Source organism: Chelon labrosus, assembly GCF_963514085.1.
Source record: "Chelon labrosus genome assembly, chromosome: 17".
In the NCBI taxonomy this organism is placed as follows: Eukaryota; Metazoa; Chordata; class Actinopteri; order Mugiliformes; family Mugilidae; genus Chelon; species Chelon labrosus.
Window position 1 is genome coordinate 7,410,500 of NC_140350.1, and position 22,651 is coordinate 7,433,150.

General features: G+C 42.6%; 2 protein-coding genes across 2 annotated transcripts; both read right to left on the reverse strand.

The window, feature by feature from the left end:
- Positions 1–464: 464 nt before the first annotated feature.
- On the reverse strand, positions 465–16,489 carry mlxipl (MLX interacting protein like). Its single transcript, XM_084565084.1, has 17 exons — positions 16,112–16,489; positions 14,706–14,812; positions 14,429–14,511; positions 13,900–13,989; positions 13,227–13,268; positions 9,526–9,700; positions 8,779–8,859; positions 7,043–7,194; positions 6,331–6,943; positions 6,158–6,231; positions 4,597–4,867; positions 4,303–4,418; positions 4,037–4,159; positions 3,675–3,802; positions 3,382–3,505; positions 1,788–1,917; positions 465–1,662 (listed from the first exon to the last, which is right to left on the reverse strand). Exons 1-17 carry the CDS (start codon positions 16,459–16,461, stop codon positions 1,514–1,516), a joined length of 2,808 nt encoding a protein of 935 aa, XP_084421210.1. The 5' UTR covers positions 16,462–16,489; the 3' UTR covers positions 465–1,513.
- A 2,163-nt stretch (positions 16,490–18,652) lies between these two features.
- On the reverse strand, positions 18,653–22,061 carry c1qbp (complement component 1, q subcomponent binding protein). The gene is made up of 6 exons (XM_084564511.1): positions 21,660–22,061; positions 20,974–21,124; positions 20,567–20,657; positions 20,359–20,454; positions 20,139–20,264; positions 18,653–20,031 (listed from the first exon to the last, which is right to left on the reverse strand). Exons 1-6 carry the CDS (start codon positions 21,910–21,912, stop codon positions 19,882–19,884), a joined length of 867 nt encoding a protein of 288 aa, XP_084420637.1. The 5' UTR covers positions 21,913–22,061; the 3' UTR covers positions 18,653–19,881.
- Positions 22,062–22,651: the final 590 nt, after the last annotated feature.

Genomic DNA, 22,651 nt, shown 5'->3' on the forward strand with positions numbered 1-22,651 from the left:
CCCCAAAAAAAAAAAAACTTTCATTAGAACTAAGGTCTGAACGCACAATACCTTGAAGAAAACTTTGAAGACGATGAGCTACAGCAGCAGAAGACCACGCTGACTCCCACTCCTGTCAGATAAGAACAAAAAACTGAGGCTGCAGTTTGCAAGGGCTCACCAAAATTGGATGATAGCAGATTGGAAAAATATTGCCTGGTGTGATACATATCAGTTTCCAGATCCATCAACGGTTCAGGCTGGTGGTAGTGATGTAATGATGTGAAGGCACTGTTTGGGCTCCTTACTTCCAAATGAGGACCGTTTACATGCCACATCCCACCTGAATATTGTTGCTTACCGTGTCCATCCCTTTATGACCACAGCTCAATCATCTTCTCATGGCACCTTCTAGCAGAGTGACGCACCATGTGACAAAGCTAAAATCATCTCAAACTGGTTTCTTGAACATGAAGACAAATAATTAAGGTGGTTCTGAAGACAAAGAAGGGTCCAACCTGCCACTAGCAAGGTTTAACTGATGAACTGGCTGGTGAGTGCAAGTTTAAAGTGCAGACTCTCAGCTTTAATTCAGGGGAATTCACATCTCATTTGGAATCAATTGAGACCTTTGACCTGTTTAACTGATGAAGAAATAATGAAGAGAGTATCCCACATATGCCCCTGAAACAGAAGAGTGTGAAAAGTGCCCATTAACTTTTGAGTCCATGGAAATGGGGGACAGTGTATAAAAATTGTTGCATCTGTCATTCAACTTGCATGTGAAAGCTGAGAATCTGCCCTTTAAGCCAAAATACACAGATCAGCCACAACATTAAAACCACTGACAGGAGAAGTGAATAACACTGACCACGTTGTGACAATAGAATGTTCTGCTTGGAAACTTTTAGACCTGGCATTCGTGTGGATGTTACTTAGACATGTACCATCCAACTAGACCAGACCAGAGCAGCAGCCATCCCTTACAACTCAAAAAACATGAAAAACAGCACAAGGTGTTGACCTGGCCCAAACCAATCAAGCATCTGTGGAATGATCCACAGAGGCCCCTCCTCCTCAACCCACAAGACCCAAATGCGACCACTAACAACATTCTGTTGCCAGACACCACAGGACACCCTCAGAAGGCCCATGTCCATTCTCTGATGAGCCACAACCGTTCTGGAGGCACAAGGGAGACCTACACAATATTAGGAAGGTGGTCATAATGCTGTGGCTGATTAGTGAAAAGTTGAAAGCAAAGGTAAATGGCTAAAACAACAAAAACTGCATTGCCGTCTTAAGTGCATGGAGCTACCTGTAGTTTGCATGACTCTATGATGTACTGGAATACATTTTATTATTTTTTTTGCAGCTGGTTGAGTTTTATTGGAAATATGATTATACAATATTATCAGTCTTCGTGCTGAGTCTCTTTATATCGCTCCACAGTCTGTCCTCTGAGCCGTGGTCCCCTGTGCCTTGTGATGGGTTTCCACTGAGTCTGCTCTTCAAAGGTCATATGGGGTGTATATTACTGCTGAGTGGCGGGCTGTAAGGAGTGGTCCAGGACAGCAGCGGGGTCGCCCTGAGTGACAGCAAGGGTGGCTTGCTCCGGCAGCAGGCTGGGGTCTGTCAGGATGGACGTGGTGGTACTCAGGAGACGGAGTGAACTCAGAACCACTGGGAGAGCACACAAGAACATGAGGAATAAGTGTTAGAGCCAGTGCAAGCGTATAGATAGGTAGGTAGGTAGGTAGGTAGGTAGGTAGGTAGGTAGCAGGAGAAGAAGAATTAAAGGTACTCACTGGGCCTCAGGGCAGGTAGGGAACAGTGTTGATCCAGCCAGGACAGAGTGGACCGACACAGGTCTTCCACACTAGCAGTGGACACCATTCCATTATAGGACTCAAACAGCGGCTCAATGATGATACTGAACTGACACTGAGTTGAGGAAAGTGTGTTTTAAGGTTAAAGCTGGTGCTTTCTATACCAGCAAATCTGGCCAAACCAAAATATCTCTTAAAGCTTTTCCTACTTTATCACCTTTGACAGCACGTGGCAGTCAGTCCCAAATCGACTGGCTTCGACTGCAGACACAAATCTGTCGAATATGTCGTAAATACGTGGGCTGACTTTTTAAGTCTCTCTCTTTTAAACAGCTAGGCATTGTAGTTTTCACCCAAAGCTATTCAGAAGCTAGTGAATTTGTTGGAGATTAATTCACTGTAATGAAAGATCATGTGGCTCACTGCTGTCTTTTTAATAGTCTTGGAGCTCAATGGAGCGCTATGGCACAGATGAGTAAGACATATCTGAGTTCGGAGGCACACACAATACTTTAATGCCTTTTGTGTGTGCACTGTGAAATTACCCTTTGAAAGGAACTGTTTAGCAGGCAGTCAGGAGTGCAACAGGCTACACAGTCAGAGGGCGCATTGTCACCTTCTTTTCTTTTTTTACTTGTTTGGAATTCCTTAAATGCAGAAAACAATACTGTTCGGGACTACACACTATTTTTTTACTTTCCGTCTCTGATTGGCGTTGAAGGCGAGCTGGCTTCTATTTCCTTATACCTCCCATTTCCTCAGCATTTGTAATATGAATGTATAAATCCATCGCTCGAGAATCCATTTGGTAAATTAAGCTCACACAGTTAAACAGACAAATATTGAGCTTGAGCTCCTTGAGGCGGTCCAGACTTAATATTTAATGGATATTTCTTCCATCAAAAAACTCATATTAGAAAAGCGTGATATTAAGGGTCGTTTTTTTTTTTTAGTTCAGAAAATATGCTTTGAGATAAAAGCACAATCCCTTGAATATCCATAAAAATATTCACAGAGAGGAGACGCCTTCAAGGTGTTTTTGTGCAGCACTCAAAGATAAAATAAACATCTAATCTCATCTTGCCTGCAAGATAAAGGCAGATGTAGGAAATCATTAAGGAAAGAGTTATGGATACATTTACATATTTTTTCACTGCAACATACAGGCATTAATCTTATCTGCCTGGTTACTCTGAGACACCCCAATTGAATTATGTGCTCTTTCTGGGCCATGGCATTAAAACTTGTAATGTACCATATGCATTATATTCCAAAGATTCCATTTTGGGGATATTTAACCAACTGAAAACACAAATATCTTCTTTGTATCCATCCAGATTAGCATAATGTTTAGTGTAATTGGCTTATTTGGATTCAAACACAGAAACAAAACCTAATTTGAGATTCCTCCGAGGTCTGAAGATGCGAGACGATGCTGTAGCCTGCTACAGCACTGAACCTCACACAGGAATAGAAAGCTACATTTACTCTTCACACATTCTAGTCTTAGAGAACAACTGTGACCGTGTGATGTTTTAAAGAGCCCTTTGTAGATTTACGTTCATAAGGATACAATCCAGAACTTCCAGTTTTGTAGAGTCTGAGCCCGGACATACTCTCTGAACTTCTGCCTCATGTGGTCAAAGCGCTGCCGTGTGATGGGGACACCTGTGGCTGGTAGCTGCTGCTGGCACGCACTGCATAAAGAGAAAACACAGAGTCAACAAAACAAGCGTGGTGTTTCTTCATGCCAGCAGATAAGGGAAGTACAGGCGAAAATCCAAAGTCCAATCAAAATGATGAACTTTAAATTAAATCCCGTCATCACCCACATGTGCAAAAGTTGAACTCAGTTAAAGGTCTCACTTGATGGCGGAGTTCAGGAGCTGGATCTCCTCTCTGAGTCTCTGAGCCTCCTCGTGCAGCTGGGCTCTCTCCTGCTGCATCTTGCCGATGTACTCGGCAGTCTTCTGCAGGGTGGTGGCTTTGCTGATCTGTGACAGAGGGATTACCACGTGTCAGACATGTGCCCTAATTGCATAATTATTTACACATTCCCAGCGTTACTGTGGTTGCCAGTGACGAGACGTTTCCTCGGTTGCATTTACATGTCACCCACTGCAGTTTTCCAGTTAAACACTGAAGCAACTCAGCAGCTCTTTGATGCTCACCGCCTCCACCATTCAACACATCTATCTGTAATGCAGCTGCTCATCTTTTCACAGTACCTTTATGCTTGGCTGAGAGCTCAGCGTTGTCACAAGGTTATGTAAAGTGTCAAATCCCAGTTTGATGTTGAAACGCCTCTTCTGCTCTGCAGAGATGTGCGTTATCCTCCTGGTCTCCGTTTGCTGGAGAGAGCACAGCTCAAAAATATGAACATCATACTTGACGTACACATACTGAGTTGGATATTACATACATATAATGCAGTATTTATAGATATAGCTAAATAAACTTGTATTTGTAAATTAAATGAGACAGGATGTCCTACCTTACTTGATTCGATTTTTCCAAGTCCTGAGAAGCCTGAATGTGGAGACTCTGGGTTGGAGGCTTTGTCTAAAGGGTTTGGTGGTGATGTTTGGCCTGGATGTACTGGAAAATTCACTAAAAGAGACAAAAATGTGTTGAAAATTAAATCACTACTATGTACTGCAACGTGTGCATATAAGTAATGAAATTTGAAGCTCTCTGCCCCCTGTGCTTGCTTGATACATTCTGCAGTGTATTCTTGCGAACATATGAAATAGCCATGGTATGTTATGCTGCAGCAGCGAGGTCCTACCGTTTAAGCTGCTCCTGTCTGTGCCATATAGCTGGACAGGCGAGAGCTTCTCAGTCTTGGGTATGAGGAGGGTTGTGCTGGTGTGCGTGGAGCCGTGGGTGAGCAGGGCGGACACCGCCGAGCCCCTGGAGGTACTGGCGTGAGGTCCGCTGTGGCCCAGGGTGGCAGTCTGGCTGTGCAGAGGTGTCAACACTGGGATCCCTGCAGGCCAGCCAGCTCCGTGCTGCAGCTGTGATGAAGCTTCACCAACATGTGTGCTGCAGGTTGTCTGCTGAACAAGACGATGTCCAGTTAAAAGTGTCTTCTCACACAAATACAGTTCATCAGAACTATGAACTTCTAATGCACATACAATATATTTGCTGCTGCAGTAAAGAGACTGTATATTACTTAGTCACCTAGATTCTACAATTATCTTATTAATTATAATAATAGGAAGAACTTATTATTATCAATTATCTTTTGTGACAGACACATTAATGCTTTAGTGATATCAGTCATCTATGAGTAGTTAAATCTGCTGCTGTAACCACAGCAAAGAAAGGAAACAGGTTTCTATGTTGAGTGCACAACAAGAAATGAATTAATGATGCTAAATTTCAACAAAAAAATAAAAAAAGAGAGAGAATTAGTTTGACATCTAGGAGTCTCTGTTTGTGTTTCCTTGCTGAGAGGGGTGTGAGAACATTGAGTCAGTCTCATATCTGTATCTTGAAAAGAGATGGTTAACTCATCTTAGCATATACAGTGAAAACAATATCCATCACATGTTACAAGTTGTTTAGTTCGTACTAAAACTAAACTCTAAAAAGTCTGCGGTATCACGAGCAGTTTCATTCAAACTATTTTTTGCACAATGACTACCATTATTTGCTTTTTTTGAGCTTTGCGGGAGCTGATAGGCAGCTTTTGTTAAATTTTTCTCCAACACAAAAAATAAATTGTTATAACATGTATTACTTGGTAAGCAGGTTTTGTTAACATTTAAGTAGACCTAGACTTGCTGTTTCCCTTTTTTCCTTGAATATGCTAAGCTATGCTAACCAGCTGCTGGCTATAGCTGTATCAATCTTCTTCTGTAAAGATTGGTTTGTAGTCCTGCAACCGGTCTATGCGGTCAAAACCGTCAAAAGCATTTACACCTGTGAGCTAATGTGTCTGTACTGTTCTGTAATTATACCACTAAACCGCTAGCCAAGCAGCTAGCCAAGCAGCTAGCCAGCTGTATTGAGTCTCACTCTGTAATCACTGCAGAATAAAACATAGAGAACGTCTGAGTAGATGGTAGGAGGCCGAACTAGGTAGAAGTTGTCCGGCCACTGAAACACGTGCGCAATCACAGCCGTTATGGTCTGCATCGCTGCGACATGTAGAGACCTTGTGGAGACCTGCAAGTCAGGTCACGACGTAGGGTCTCTACCTACGCCATAGCTACGCCACACCTATGCAGTCAAAGTGACACAGGACTATATATTACCTTTAACTCTTGGCAGGAAAGTAAAAAGGTTTTTGTACAATGATAAGTTAGCTACTAGGCTGAACTAATTATTGACAGTCTCACCAAAGTGCTGGGAGATGATGACCTCTGACCTTTGGCTGTCACTAGAGCAGTATCAAATCCTAGTGCTGGCTTTCCTGAAAGAACAAAAACCTCAAGTTAATGAGTTCACAGAAAGTTGATCAATCTTTTCAGATTATTATTAAGAGACCGGACACGTGTCAGTAGTGACTCACGTTCATGGGCGCTGGAGGAGAGCAGTTTAGCCAGACAACTAGTGGGCGTGGGGGCAGTGGACGGGGGTCCAGATGGCACCACAGAGGGGCCGGCTGTCCTCGCTCCCCCTGTCTTTTGCTTGTGCTTCCCTCTGACCCCTGTAACGGCCACCTGCTCCGGGACAGAGAAGCAGTGGGCTACAGTGACGGAGGGCAGCGCTGCGTGAACTGGGTCGGACACAGCAGCCGGGTAACTGAGAGAGTGGCAGGCAGTCTGGGAGTATGTTTCCCCTGTGTGAGGGTAGCTATGAGCCTGGTGCACAGAGCCCTGACCCCCCATGGTGGAGGCCGTGTGAGTGATGACGGTGGACGTCATGTTGGTCGTTGTGTAGTAGCCAAACTTGTGGCAGGGCAGCGGGTACACAAAAGGAATACTTGCAGAGGCCGGCTGCTCTGTGCTGCTCGTAAATGTTACAGAAGCTGGTGCGTTGTGGTATGACTGGTGTCCATATGGCATGGCTCCCGTTATGATGCTAGATGTGTGGTATTCACCGCAGTCCTCATCCGGCCTGGTCTGGTCTGGCCGTGTGTTGGATGTGGAGGGCTGGGGCAAACTGTCAGATGACAAGTTGGGCTAGAAAAGAAAGATTCATATTAAACTGTAGGAATATTAGTTCCAAATGAAAACTTCCTGATAAACTCAAGCAGGAGGACATGTTATCAGCAGCCGTACCTGAGCCAGCTGGGTGTCGATAAGTAGCTGAGGAGCCGTTACCACAGGGGAGGGAACTGGAGCAAATGCCGTGCTGGATGAGCTCTCAAAATAGCCACAGTCAGCAAAACCAGTCTGCTCGGTGGGCTGGCCCCGGTAGTTCATGAAGATATCTGGAAAAAATCCACATGCAGGCGGGTCAGTAAGCACTGATACAACTAGTTCAGATCAGAAAATGGCCCAAACAATGACCTCTTTGTAAGCCAGTATCAATATTGACATGTGGTACCAAGTCAAGGTATTTGCTTTGTATCAGCCAGGTCACATATTTCTGAAGCCACGGTGGCACCCGAGTATGGCAAGCTGCCACCTGGGCTTAAAAACAGTTTCTTCGTATATGACATTACTGAAGTTTAGAGCAGACAAACGTTGATATCGTCACATCTTCTTCAACAAGACACTGACTCCAGCTCTTTCAGAATTAAACAGCTGTTATAAACATGTACAGCATTCAGAATGATATCCCAATCCAAAAATACATACCACAATGTCTGTGTTTTAATCTCAGTAAGGAGAAACCTCTGGCATGGCATCCTGTATTTTCCATTTAAGAGACGCACCGTGCATGAATTAATCTCATAGCTGTGTTGCTCTGACAGACACTCATTAGCTCCCTGGACCTTGTGACCGACAGGGAGGCAGACAGCTGATCCCCAAGGACCCTGCCAATGCTGTGAGGACACTGGCACTCACACACACACACACACACATTACAGCAGTGGGCAGTAGGTTGCCTGTCTGTTACAATGCCGACTTGTAGCCACAGAGCTGCTGGATTGCGTCATTGAAAGGAACACAAAGGCCAAAAAAACACAGCAATTGCACCCCTGACCAAGGAATTAAACTCCAACCTGCTCCCTCACGCCTGGCTGAGGCTCTTCTGCTCTTTTTCTGCAGACTAACTGCTTCCTATCAAGAGCTGAGGCAAGCAGGCCAAGGGCAGAAAACTCTTAGGATATATATATATATATATATATATATAGAAGGAAACATGTTAACTGGTTGGTGCTGAGCAAGTGTACAGTGGGTCGTCATTTTTTTGTGGCGGAAAGCTGGGTCTGAAGTCATTTCAGTCTTCTTTATCAACCTGTGAGGGCTAAGACACGCCTCATAATGAAATCCAAAAGGCGTGTTGCTATACTCATATTCTTATAAGATTTAAGTCTAACTATGCCGGGTTTCGTCTCCCAGCACATCACTCTATTTTATTTCCCCCCAGTGTTATAGGTGGTGCCAAAGGCAGCAGTGGTGGTTAAACACATCCTCTTCCACTTCCCTATTCTCCCACTCCCAGCTCAGCCCTGCCTCTGTCCACCCTTTAAACTCTGAGGACTGAATCATGTACTGCGGACACAGCACATAATCAAAAGGAGTGGCATTCAAGAGCAGATTGTTTTTGATTCATCAGCAACTAGAAAAACAAAATCATATTAAAATACATTATAAATAATGTATTTTAAGTCGTTTAAACATTGATTTGAGGCTTTCAGACTAAACAATTGAAAACAAATTATCTGATCAGAAAATGTTTAATCAAGAGGTTTTCTAGCTGCTATCATTTATTTTGCTGTAAACTGTACTAAATTAACAGTTCATAACCTGGACAAAACAAGCAGTTGGCCAGATAAATGCTTCCATTCTTCTAAAATTTGAAGATCCCATAGGCAAATAAACATAAACACAGACAGACATAGTACCTGGAATATCCATGAAATCATCCAGGTTGGGCTGCAGCGGAGTAAGGCCCGGCTGAATAATATCAGCATTGCTGGTGTATGCTGGGGAGGAAGAGAACATGGCAGAGAGACGGAGAAATGCCCCTGTGTTATTGTGTGTGGTTTGTAGAAGTACCATCTTTCATCATAGTGAATTTCCTTATTTGTGGGGTGGGTTTCCTCGACTGGACCCATGTGACCATCAGCCACATCAAGTGACAAAAAAAAAAAGTTGCTGCGGTCAAGAAAAGTGGTATTGTTACTGTGCAGTCGAATAATTGTCTGAAATTTTAGACTTGCTCGCTTTCTGGGAGAGAGTTAGAAGGTTAATACAACTCCAATATCTGTTAACGTAAGGCGAATGGCCAGAGCTGTTAGTTAAGCTCTTAGCATTAAGACAAGGCCCTGGTCCTGTTTGAAGGTGTTAAATTGGCCTGCAAGCGCCTCCCCAACTTTAGTTGAGCTTTAGAGTTAGGGATGGGCATGTTTTGTTACCTTTAGACAAATCAGCACAAATCAGACAAATTTGCCCTTGTTTTCAGATATGAGAGTGGTATCAATCGTGTCGTCTCGCTCTTAGATCCTTTCACATCTTTCCACTTGCACTTGTTCTGTAAGTCTGTTGTCTAGGTTCCAGTTACTGTTATTGATCATCCATTTTTCTTTGATTAGAGACAAAATTCACACCTGAAAGTCCTTCCTAAAACTTGCGTAGCGTGGACTACTCACTGTTGTGTCGGTCATTGGCCCAGGGACACGGTTTCTGCGTCATGGTGAACAGGGTGTCGGAGATGTCGGACAGAAGGCAGTCCAGGTCGAACATGTGGGCCTCCACCGGGGCAGCCTCGGGCTCCTGGTAGATCAGATTGGACCGCCTTTCCAGCTTGGCCTGGCAGATCTGGCCCTGGAGCACATCAGTCAGGAGTCAAAACACTTATAGGATTCATGAAGCGACAAGTGAAAAAGTCAAACGAAAATCACTGCCTGATCTATCCAACAGAGGGCTCAATGCTGATAGGACCGAAAAGGCCTTATCAGACAGTGACGCGTTGATGGCATCCTCATCTGCACAAGTTCTGCTTTTGGTGTTCTACAGAAACTAAAAATGGTAATGCCTCCCAAATAAACAAAAGTAAATCGCTAAAATGTAGGTATCAAAACTGCAGGAGTACATTAATGTCCTCTTACACAAGTTTCCATTTTCTTCTTGAAACCCAGAAAAAAAAAAAACTCACATAAAATGAAGCTCCAGACCTAGCCTTTTCTCTGTTCCAGCTGCTTTGCTTCCCCCTGATCTCCTTCTTTGCCTTTACACTCCACATCCAAGTCTGAGGCCACATTTATAGGGAAGCCCAGATTGAGCCGGAAACTGTTTTGATTACGTCTGAGCACACGACATCCCCTCTTAGCATATAAATGTGTACAAGCCGAAATGAGGTAAGATTGTTGTGCGCATATGCATGTGTGTAGTGTGTAGAGCATGATGGAAAAGCACTTTCGACACATTGTTCAAAAACATTAGCCCCTTGCAGGTTGTCATTATGTCGGCTTTGTTCCTTTCTTTATTTTGATGTCTCACCATTTCAATAAGAGTGGCAGCCTTTTGTCCCTGACCTAATTCTGGGAGTCACACACACGTGCATGCAAACAGGAAAACCTGATGCCTCTGCCAGTAGAAAATGATTTTGCTAAGGTGAGGGGAAAAAAAAAAAAAAAAAAAAAACATAAATGCATATGAGCACCTCAAAATTTCTCATTTCCGATGGGAAGCATTTATATTTTTTGAGGGATTTCCTGCAGCTAGTTGGTAAATTCCATTAAATGTACTTTAATGCAAAATGAAAGAGATAAGAACATGTGGAAAACAAAGGAAAATATTAAGAGTATTAAAGGTCTGTTCCAGCACCTACTTTTTTTTTTTTTTTTTACTACTGAGTGCTTTGCTGTGCGTTCAAGTTTCTGAAAATACTTAGAAGAAGGCATTTGACTACTTGCTTATACCACAAGTGTGACTACTAGGACGTGCTAGCTGCTCTGTGAGGCTATACTTAGCCATAGTAGTGCTAAAAGCTAACAATGGCATGCTAGCAAGCGTCTAATAACAGTGCTGCCAAGTTTGGCTGGCCTTGAACTCACATATACAAGTTCACCATCTTAGCTTAGCCTGTTAGCACTCAAATATTTGTTTAAACACAATGTACAGCTGAGGCTAACAGGAGCATCATTTGTTTTGCAGGCACTTCATCGTAAGCTCAAAGCATATTCCATTTTTGAGTGTCAAATTCTTCAGGACTTATCCACAACGGATCTTGAAAAGTTGTGTTATTTTTTTTTATTATTATTTTATTTTAGAGCAATGGATCAAATAGTTGTGCAAAACCAAATATGGTGGTGCTAGATGAAAAGCCAGGGAATCATTTAAGTCATTAAGATTCCTCCTCCTGGGGGACCATGGATGTGTGCACCAAAGACGCGCTTAAAAAGCTCAATTAAAACTTTGCCTTGATGTTGGCATTAGAAGAATAGATAATGGAAAACCAGAGGCATTATCCCTCAGGGTTGAAAAATGAGGCCGGAAACTGTAGTTCTTCAACAGACCCCAAAGGCGACTCATTTACTATAGACGCCATGTTAAAATACACAATTTTACAGCAGGAATAAACATGTTAACAGCCTGGTGCGACAACAAAAGGTTACGTTTTCTATAGCTAATTATTATATATCATTTATGACAACCAGACCATGGATGACTCTTCAAAGTCCCTTGTTTAAACTGTATTTAGGCTTAAAGTGACACATGGATGCCCTCACAGGTTGTTATCCGTCTGCCTGAGCGTCACCTGCCTGCCTCAACTCCATTCAAATTCCACCAATTTGTCCATTGTTGGATCAGCCGGGAGTTGGGCAAAGTCAGGCAATGCCAAGATGGTCATGGCTGAAGACACCACAATGACCCTCAAATCCACTTGTCAGGAAAACAATGGATCAAGGAGGGTCGAAAGGGACGAAAAATATCTGTAGAGAATTTCATGGCAATCCCAGTACCTTTCATTCTGACCCACATATGTCAACATCACGTTAGAACTCAATAAAAAGTCAGGGTGATCACCAGAGGGGTTTGTCCCAGTGGTTCTTGGGATATTTCAGTCTGAACTAAAGAGGTGTAGACTGATCAGACGACAGAATTTGCTGTCCCTGGGGCCACACGGTTTGAGTAGCTAAAATCAATAGTAATATTCTGTTAGTGTCAAAGCACAGACTTTTCACTGGTTGCGTAGTCAGCTGTTGAAGCAGTTTCGCTACTATTTATGGTCTGAGGTTTGTCCCATGGGGGGACTTTGCTTTGCTCTCAAACTGACAGTTTTAAAGTGCCTTGTGAGTAACTTGAGTCCATAATACAGTAGATTTGTACAGTCAATTACATTTTTTGGGATTATGACAGTTACAGCTGAAAACTGTTGTTGAGTATAATACGTAAACGCTAAAGTCATAAAAGCAACTCTTGGGTTTTAATCAGGTGTTTTCCAGCCACTGGATGTATCCCGTTATACGAAAGCCAAGACAACACTTGACTATGAGGACCATAAAAACCCGGTTTAGTGATCTTTGACCTGTCAGGTATGAGCTGATATGTTCCCTTTGATGTGCCGCACAACTCATCAACAAGGTGAGGGTCACATTCAAAAGGACTGGTTCATTGGTGTTTTGACCTTATTTCAAATGTTCTGGTGCCATAGTCAACCGACAATGGAATAAAAACAGAAGGCTGATTATGACAAACGTGAGTGAGAGAACAGAGGGGGTGGCTGTGACTTACGAGGGCACATGTCACATTCCCATGTGAATACTATCATGGACGAGGTGCTTCCCCAGGGTCCCTCTCTCTCCCCTTCCCCTCTGAAGCCTTTGTTTCTGACACTCTTGGCGTGACTGTCAAACCCACTGCCCCTTTGCTGCTCAACATTTACAAAGCACCGCTGGAAGTAGGTCAGGTTTGATTTAAATGACATTAAATTTTGCACCTAGTTGAATAAAGATAAAAACCAGAAAGGGGTGTTAGTGGTATTGTTGCTGCCTGGCAATCAATGTGTGTCAATTGCCTACAAATGTCAGGCTGTGACGCATGAAGCAAGCTGTTTTGCCCACTTCTGTTGCTCTCTTTTCCTCTCTCGTTAAACTGAGGGAGGCTAAATTCACATGCTAAAAATAGCCGCTTGGAGGACTTTGATGATCATATGTTGGGTCTGACCACATTCAAAAGTAAACAATGCTAGCAGGTCACCAACACACACCACGCCATTCTGGGTCAATCGGCCAACTTCGGCCTTCAAAGGGTCTAAATCAATATTTGCCTGCTTTTAAGTGTTCCCAAAGCCAGCTGAAAGACATTGTACTACTATTAAAGCCGGACTTGTCGTCTTTTGACATACCTCTTGTAGCATTGATAGAATATCATCTTTCTTTTTCTGGAGCTGCAAAAGAAAAAGAAGAAAGACCGCAGTTTTGATTTGGAAATGAAAATTTGCCATTTCACTATCTTCCTAGCTAATTAAACACAAGGTACAGACACATAAACCAACATATGCTCCAAATTACAGTTCTGACCCTTTAAAAAGTGCTGGAAATATCCACTATAATAAGAAGCCGTCCTACGGGACATGAGGTGTTCCATCCAGAGTGTTCCTTCAAATCTATGGTTGTTGAGAAATTTCACTCGAAACCGCAAGCCGACCTCATGCTTGTTTAGTCAGTCATTTCATTTTCATTTTATTGTCATTTAAATGTAAGATGCAGAGCGAAATTACAGCGCGTCAAGAACGCACGAAGGAAAACACAAAACCCTCGGCTAAATATATCAATCTACAATAAATAACTCAGATAAAACATACAATTGAACAAGTGATTTAAATTAAACACATTACACATAAACACTGCACCAAATTGCACACAAGTCTACAGAAAGAGTCAGTGGATCAACAATATAATTCACTCTGAGGACTATGATTATCTAAATATCAGTCATAGTTACTGAGCAGTCTGAACAAAAATAGTACACCAACTAACACTGATTAAATATATAATGAGGAAGAGATGAGTGCTCACCCTCTTCTTATAGTAAATCCTCCACTTGTGATACTCCTTGATCACAACCTCGATCCTTCTCTTCCAGTAGCTGCCCTCTAATATAATCGCCTGTTGACGTGAGGCCAGAAAAAGACACCAAGTTTAAGACTTTTGTGTAAGATTTCCTATGTGCACAGAAGATATTCACCAATCTGTTCCGGCGCATCCCACAGATACTTGATCAGTTTGGGATCTAGGAAATTTGGAGGCCAGGTCGACACCTGGTGCTGTTTTTCATGTTTTTTGAGTTGTTCCTAAACCATTTCTGTGTGTCTGTGTCAGGCTGCACCCTGCTGGGGATGGCTGCTGCCGGGACATGTCTAAGTAACATCCACATGAATGCCAGGTTCAAAAGTTTCCCAGCAGAACATTGAATTGTCACAAGATGGTCAATGTTATTTACTTCTCCTGTCAGTGGTCATAACGTTGTGGCTGATCAATGTGCATTATCAGGTGAATAATGCATAGCTGTAAAAGTGTCCAGCTCGCACTTCACTAAATCACCTACCTCAGGCTTTCGATGTGCGTCTGCCTCCGATCCCTCCAGCGGGGTGACAAACCCACACACTGGGTTCTTCCTCTTCTCCACATCTGAGCACAGCAGATGAAAGAGTGACAAAATCAGCAGATTCATACCGTAGATGCTGTGTGTATACATTTACTCTGGTGCCTTAATGCATGAAATATGGATTCATTCAGGTCGCTGGGTTGTTCTTTTCTATTCTTTGCGTATGATAGTGACACAGGCAGCAGCAGTAAGTGGAGGTGAAGGGTGTCGGACTCACACTGAATGAACCAGGCCCTCCAGATCGCATTGTTCAGACGGATCTTATCCCTCCACAGCAACCGCAGACCTTTAAAAGACTTCCATTTGGGTGAGACTATCTTACCACTGCAAAGGAAAAAAACATTATATTTATTTAGAGGAAATGTGAAAACTTCAAAGCTCCGCTCTTTATGTTAAAACACCATAAAACATGAGGGGTGGACGTGGAGAAATGACAGGACACTCTTCAGAGGAACAATGGAACAAAATTAGCGGCGCCACTTCCTCACCCGCTGTTGGAAACCTGTCCCGATTTTGACTAATAGCATCCAATCAGCGTGTTCCCCATCACGCTGCCAGGCTGTTTGCACCTTTTTTTTTTTTTTTTTATTATTCTGTGCCTGCTGAGTGCTGAAAAGACGGCTCCTAATGCAAGGTGCTCGGGGAGTTGCTAGGAAGCCGGGGGAATCTTTTTCAACGGGCTTTAAGTGAAGTGACATGACTGCATGTTACTCACTCCAAAACAGCAGAGGCAGCACATTACTGACAAGACAAGGACAAAAAAACTATATGGAAAAGAGGCAATTAACAGTAGTCTGGTTAATGACAAATACTGTGCAGCCAAGCATTAGGTTGCACATAATACATTACATATAAAGCACTTAGAGGAATAAAAAAATAAAAATGATTAAACATTTCTAGCTATATTGCACGTGCCTTTAAAAAAAACTCCTACATTTATACACAGTGATTGGTGGGGTTTAAATTAAAAACCAGAAAAAGAAACTAAAGCGTAGTATGGTGTCAAACTCAAAGTTAGAAACATTTACATATGGAATAAAAGTATAACTTCCCATGTCAGATCTGTAACATCCATCTAATATCCTGTAACAAATGTGTACTCTAGAAAAAGCAACATGCAGACTAAAAGACAAAAATCCAGGGCATCATTTTAGGACTTTCCCTCCTTTCCCTCAGTTGTGCTGCAATCTTTCCTGTCCTGCCAACTAGAATCAAAGTCCATCTTTCAGTGAAGATTTTCCAAGCGGTTGTGCAACGCGCTGACAACAAATCCAAACATAGTCACCAACTTGACTATCAGTTTTAAAAGGGAAATCTGTTGGATCTTGTGCAGCTTCAGTGCGTGGGGTGTTTTTTGTCTTTAATGTAACATGTGCAAACTTCAATTATGACCTGTACATTCATTTGTGTAAATGATTTGTACTGAAACTAAAATCATTACTTTGGTTGCAAAACACACTATGCAAATCTCTCCGGCTAAAACGCATGTCAAAAAGGCACCCAGGTTAAGTGCAGACCTACTCTTGTATATGGAAATCTGGTCAAGAGGAATTTAAGTAAAAAGTTAGTGAGTGTTAGAGTTTTTTTAAAAAGCAGGTGCCCGGTGACAATAGAGAGACCCACCTGTAGGCCAGGGACATGCACTCAAACAGGCGGGTCAGAGTTGGGTCGATGCTCAGGCTCCCAGAGCTGAACGGCCCGTACCGGTACGTCAGACACCACGTCCTGTTCACCGTGTCGAAGTCGTACTGCAGAGACCCGCCACTCTTCCTCCTGCGCGTCGCGGAGTCGCTGTGGGGCGACGACACCATGAAGTGTCCGCTGTGGATGACCTGGGCGCAGGGAAAAGAGCCGGCGGACGGTCCAGGGCCGACGAGCCGAGCGGGCTCAGGCTCAGGTTCCGATTCCGACTCCGAGGAGTCCTGCAGCTGACCCTGTCCGGCCGGGCAAACTGCGCCTTCGGTGCTCGCCATGGTGCGGTTCAAATCAGAAGAGACTGTCCTGCAGACGGTGAACTTTCTCCTCAGCTGACTCCCCCCTTCCTCCCCTCCCTCCCCGCTTTCATCGGTTATTCCGATATTTCTCTTAGGAAGTGTCACCTGTTAGTAGCAGTGAGGAACCACATCTATCAACTGAGAGACAACAGCCACCCCACCCCCCCCACCACCACTACTACTACTACACTTCTGGACCACGGTTTGTGGACTGTTGCGTAAAAGCGCAGGCCCACTGTCACTGGGTCAACCTCCTATGGTGGTAAAGTCCTTCAAGGAAACCACTGTGGATGGTAATTATTAATAGATCAAAACTTCCCAAAATTATGACTGTTAATATTTTTGATTTAGCCTAGAGTTGGGATTTATCATATCACACTATTGCTGTTGATTTTAGTGGGAAAAAAGTATTGCCATTCGTCAAAGTTATAGGGTAGCTTCTAATATTTTATAAATGTATATATATATATATATATATATATATATATATATATATATAAATGTACTTTGCAGACAAAATACATTTACAGTGCCTAAAAAAACAGACCCCCTTGGATTTTTTTCTATTTTCATTGCTTTTATAAATGGAATTGTGATCAATATAATTAAGTTATTGACAAGAATTTACAAAAAAACAAACATAAAAACTCAGTTGGTGCTGGTAATTAAACACGGTTAGTGAAACGGAGATCACCTGAGTGCACTTAATGCGTCTCAAATGTCTGTGGCACGAAGACAACTGTGCCTGGGAGTATTCTTAATCAGTATTCCTGGTTACAGTTACACTATGCAAATAATGATGTAACACTCCAAGCATCCTCAAACTGAGTGGCAGCGCCAGATGGAGACTAGTGAGAGAGGCCACAAAGACACCTATGACTATTCTGAAGGAGTTAAAGGCTTCAGCAGCTGAGATGGGAAATGCTGGATACAACTGTTGCATGGGAGAGAGGCAAAGATAAATTAAATCTCATCGCTAGTTTGCCCAATGGCATTTAGGAGACCATGATCAACTGGAAGAAGGTTCTTTAGTCTGATGAGCCATCAGTCAGACTAGATGCTAAGTCTGGTGGGCACCAAATGCTGGACATCACCGCAAGCACACCATCCCCCGCTGTGAGGCATGATGGTGGCATCATCATGCTGTGGCGGTGCTTCTGGGCAGCAGACAATCCTGGTGGACAGTCGGATTTGATCTGCAAGAGAACTACAACTCGGGAGATGATTTATTTTCCAGCAAGATAACGACCCAAAGCATGCAAAGCTACTGGGGTCAAAGCCCAGACCTCCAATAAAGAAACTGGGGATCACCTAGACAGGCTGCCAGTCTATCACTGGGCTAACACACAAAGACAAACACCTGGAAGTTGCCCAATACAACTAGAGTGCTGGCCACTGAACAGCTGCACTCAGGCATCATGGTGTTAATGTGGGAAGGACATTTCAAACTCACAGCCAATTTAGAATCGAGACCCAACAAGGATGTTGTGGGGCATGCAGAGAAAACCCACACAGGACGGAACTCGGAACCTTCTTGCTATGCAGCGTCAGTGCTAACCACTACATCACTTCACCTTTTATTTTGGTTTTAGTCTCACAGTAAAGTTTTTTTCTGTATTTTTTTTTTTTTTGTACGAACATCCAGATCATTCACACCTGAGCTGTCCAATACAACTACAGACCGACATGTTGCACTCGAGGCATCACAGTGATGTTAATGTAGGAGGGACGAGCTCTGCTTCTTCATGTTCTCAATCAGATTTAATCATGGCAGTTCAAGGATTGTACCAATGACCATCTGGCTTCTCTAAGCTGACACTCTGGTTCTTCAGGGCTGAGCTACGCCGACATGACACGTCAAATCTCCTCGTCTTCCATGGTGACACTGACAATTGAAGCTCGAACGCACGGGTAGGTTTAAAGGGTATATGGCAAGTCTGTTCACACATAGATATTATGTAACATTCAGCTGAGTCACTTTATGTACTACGTTAATTGAAGCATAAGGTTAAAGCAGGTCAGTTTTTTGTAACTTGAAATACTTGCAGGCTCTCCTTGAACATTAATCTTGATTTTTAGAGTCTTGTACTGTGGAAAGCATTTTTTTGAACACAAATATCCAGAAAATAAAAAACATGAAAGATGCAACCCGTAATTTTTTTACTTTCTGGACTAGCTTTTAAGCTACAGCATAGAACGTTTGTCTCCCCCTTCTGACATTGAAAATAATTACACTGTCGACAACGGCGTATCCTACCAACTCTACCAACTTCAGCGATTTCCATTCACACTACACGAGTGGTAAGTGGTGTTTGTTCGTTACTTTACCTAAAGAATAACAAAATTTCCTTGAAATCTTCCTACGTTCTTCCACCAGAGTCCTAGTGGCTGTTACTCCATCTCCTTTGCTATGATTGTTTCCGTTCAGCTCTGGCAAACAAACCGTATGGTGTACCGATAAAACCATTTTGTATTTTGCAGTAAGCCAGAGCTTTAAGGGTCTCTTTTTCTGTGGTAATATTCCTGAGCTGGTGCTCACCCACTTAACCAGCACCGAGTGTCATTTGACAAGGATTTTAAACTGACAGGCGTTAACTGAATGAAAAAAGTAAACAAAAAGTAAACTGCTAAGGATTTGAACTAGTTTACGTCTAAAAGCTGGCAATTAGGCTCAGTTGTGGAGAACATTATAATCTTGCCTGTACTCCTGAATTAAATACTGCCACATGGTTCAATTTACTTGGTTGGAAAAAAAAAAAGAAAAAAAAAAAGAAAATTCAGCTACTGGTATCAAACTGTTTTATTGGACATTGGCACACATGGATGTATGCCATGATGGATGATGTATTCAAATTTAGACGTCTTGCATTATGGAAAGACAGAGTCCAATCAATATTAATCGCCACGACCTCTCTTGCAAGCCAACCAAGATCAAGACTGACAGTTTGAATTTCTGGTTTGATTTCACATCTTAACAAATTCTCCCTTTGTTGGATAGTTTAAACATTCATACATACTGAGCTGGAACTGTATTAAACCAGTGCATTTGAGACATGAGCCGCTAAATGTAGACATTTCTGATCATTCGGATTGCTGCACATTGTCCTGACCTGACCTGCATCATTTGTGGCTATCATTACATATGGTTTTAACTATTTCACTTAAGTTACAGGAAAATAAAGTCACATTTTAACAAAGAGAACACATCTGAGCCAAGTATTAACATGAGAAGGGCTGGCAACCGGGCTCACCATCACAGACACTAAAGCAAGTCTTCATCAGTCTCTTTACTGTACCAATCGTACATCCATCTCTCACTGAGTGCTTTAGTCTTACTGTATCACCATACCTCTGTCAGGATGCGTATTGAAGAAAAGTGAAAATTTAGCTTGACTAACATTAATTACATTTAACAAAGCCCTGGAGGTTTTCCAGGAATTTGATGTACTCTTGGTGCTCGATGGCCGTGCTCAGCTCCATCAGTTCGTCAGCAAAGGTGTTGTCGATGCCGCGGTCAGCCAGGAAGTCCATCAGGTGATCGTACAGCGCCTGAAAAACAGCACGGTGAGTATACAGTCTTGGGCACAGCTACCCTTCTTTAACTATTATCGTGTATATTTATTTATTGATATTTTTTGTGTACAGTCGGCTCTTACCCAGTCCAGAGAGTCTGTGTTGAGTGTGTAGCTAGTCTCCTTCCAGTCCGCATCTCCCTCTGGCTGGAAACTGACCTCACGAATGGCAAATATGTCGGCCTCCTCTTCTCCGTCACCGTGACTCACCTACAAAACACACATCAAGCTCGTCTATTAGAAACACTAACCAGAGAAGAGGCTGAGAGATGCTCACTGCTGACAAAATAAAACAGATTTTTACCTCATCTTCAGGAAAATGGCAGTCAAACACCAGGGAATGCTTTGCAGCCTGTTTTGTCACTTCAACAACAAAGTTGGGTACTGACACAATTTCTGGCTGTAAAGAAAAAACATTATAATTGATTTCAAATTTCAAGGTGAACAGCTTTAATAAGTCAGTTTTTCAGGCCCTAAATTAGAACGCCATAATAAGATTTGCCGTGGCTCACCTCCTCTTCTGCTGATTTCTGCTGTCCTTGTTCCATCTCTTCCTCAAAGTTAGGAGGAATGCTGTTGTTGATGTTGAATGTGACAGATATTCTGTGAAGAGACGACACATCATGAGGCAAAGTATGTTAAGATTCTCAATCATCAAGTGTCTTCAGTTCTAAACGGCTGGAGGGATTTTTTATTTTTATTTTTTTAATTGTAATATTTTTTTATTAGGAACATCTGTGGGTGGTGCACACTTCAAACTTGCATAACTATCACCTGTTAACACCAAAACACTCACCTGCACGTGCTGTCAACAGACCCTAGTCATGCCAGATTCCGTGGGGGCACCACCCACACATTTAGTCTTTTTTAAATTATTATTATTTTCTTTAGATATTGCGAGTGATCATGGCAGTCTTACTTTTCCCCAGAAACACTTCTTGAGAGTTTGGCCTCTGTGCCGTTCAGCTCCAGTTCCCATCCTCCAGACATCTTAGGGAGAGTGTTGTTCTTCTGGATCTTCTTCTCTTCTTTAATTTCATCAGACAGGAAGTCGCCAAACGCTTTGTCACCTGAAACAAGTGGTGTGTAAGACTCCGTTATGAGAACTTCACACATTTTTTCAACAGTTTAAACAAACACGGGAATAGACTTAGTTTCATTAATATGAAACTTTACTGTGTAACTGCAGCTGTTAATATAAATACACTGGACAGCTCTGATGCTCCATATTACTACTTCTTTCAATCCAAAACTGGATACTCAGGATGCTATTTCTTATGCTCGCACAAAATAAGAAACATTTGTTATTAGTTCCACTGGAGTCCTTTCATTCATAATTAGTTAGTTGTTCACCTTTTCCAGTGACGGCCACTAACCTTATCCTTCAAGGTGAATGCCAGCTACTACAGCGAGAAGATGCTGAATGCTAACATCACTTAAGACAGGTTAAAGTACACATCTAACACTTTATCGTGTGCTTATAAATGTCAGAAAGTCATGTTTTAACTATCCACCAGTTTGTAGTTATTCTCTTTAAGACTAGCTAGCGTTAGCTTAAGCTTAGCTAGCTGCTAACTCGTTTAAAATGATTAAATAACTCCTCACCTTCTGTGTGGAGTCCTCCGCAGCCACACGAACCCGAGGGACTCAACACTTTTGAGCTGAAAAGTTTGGGCCTGTACCCGGACGAGGCTCCGCTGCTGTTCAGCATCCACAGAGACCGGGTGAAGGGCCGAGTTGTTGCCGAAATTGAAGAGCGCATCGCGGGGCAGCTGAGCGGCAGAGCTCGCGATGTGGACGTGGTGGCGGAAGAAAGGCGAGCAGCGGCTCCCACCGCGCGGACAACTGACTTTAGCATGACTGTATAAAATATTAACGCGCGTAGCAACACAATAAATTAGTTTAACGCTACACAACGGACTGTCAACTCTACCGGTAGTGCTGCTTCTAGAAGATGCAGATAACACGTGTGGAAGGACACATTGACCTACCGTAACTATGACCTGTGCGCCGGAAGTAATACATTAAAATGCGAAAGAAATAAACTGTGTCCCTGTATCTTTTAAAAAATATCCAACGGATAACTAATATGTGTAGTATCGGCTACATTTATAATGTAACCTCTTTATACTTTTAATGAATTTAATGAATTGTTTGTTTAAGTAGTACGGGTAATATTAATCTACTTAACAGCGCCCCTGGTGGTTCAAATCAGCATGACATGTTCTGTAGTGTTGCCCTCAATAAGGCAATTTTACATCAGCTCCAGTCTATGACTCCTTGCACGTGACTGAAAGTAAATGCAACATCAGTCAACAAAAGACAAGAGAACATGGAAAGTGAACTACAATCATCACTGGTATTCAGCATTTGTTTCAAATAACTGAGAGAATGGATGATTCAACTGTGTTTTCATTTTGGAAGTGGTGGTTTTCAGTAATATTGAATTGTATTTTGTTGTAATGACACGTGACAACCTCATTTTAGTCAGCAGGCTAGGCTAAATACCAAAAACACTTTAGTGTTTAATTCAAAATTGATTTTACAGTTGAATCACCACGTTTTTGACAGTTTCAACATAAACTGAACAATGCAAC

Coding starts and splice junctions, on each gene's coding strand:
- c1qbp (XM_084564511.1), bottom strand. CDS start 21,912: ATGCTAAAGTCAGTTGTCCGCGCGGTGGGAGCCGCTGCTCGCCTTTCT. Junction 20,658..20,973: donor AGAAGTGTTTCTGGGGAAAA/GTAAGACTGCCA, acceptor GTCTCTTCACAG/AATATCTGTCACATTCAACA. Junction 20,455..20,566: donor AGAAATCAGCAGAAGAGGAG/GTGAGCCACGGC, acceptor TTTTCTTTACAG/CCAGAAATTGTGTCAGTACC.
- mlxipl (XM_084565084.1), bottom strand. CDS start 16,461: ATGGCGAGCACCGAAGGCGCAGTTTGCCCGGCCGGACAGGGTCAGCTG. Junction 3,803..4,036: donor GCTCTCAGCCAAGCATAAAG/GTACTGTGAAAA, acceptor CCTCTGTCACAG/ATCAGCAAAGCCACCACCCT. Junction 3,506..3,674: donor CTCCTGAACTCCGCCATCAA/GTGAGACCTTTA, acceptor CTCTTTATGCAG/TGCGTGCCAGCAGCAGCTAC.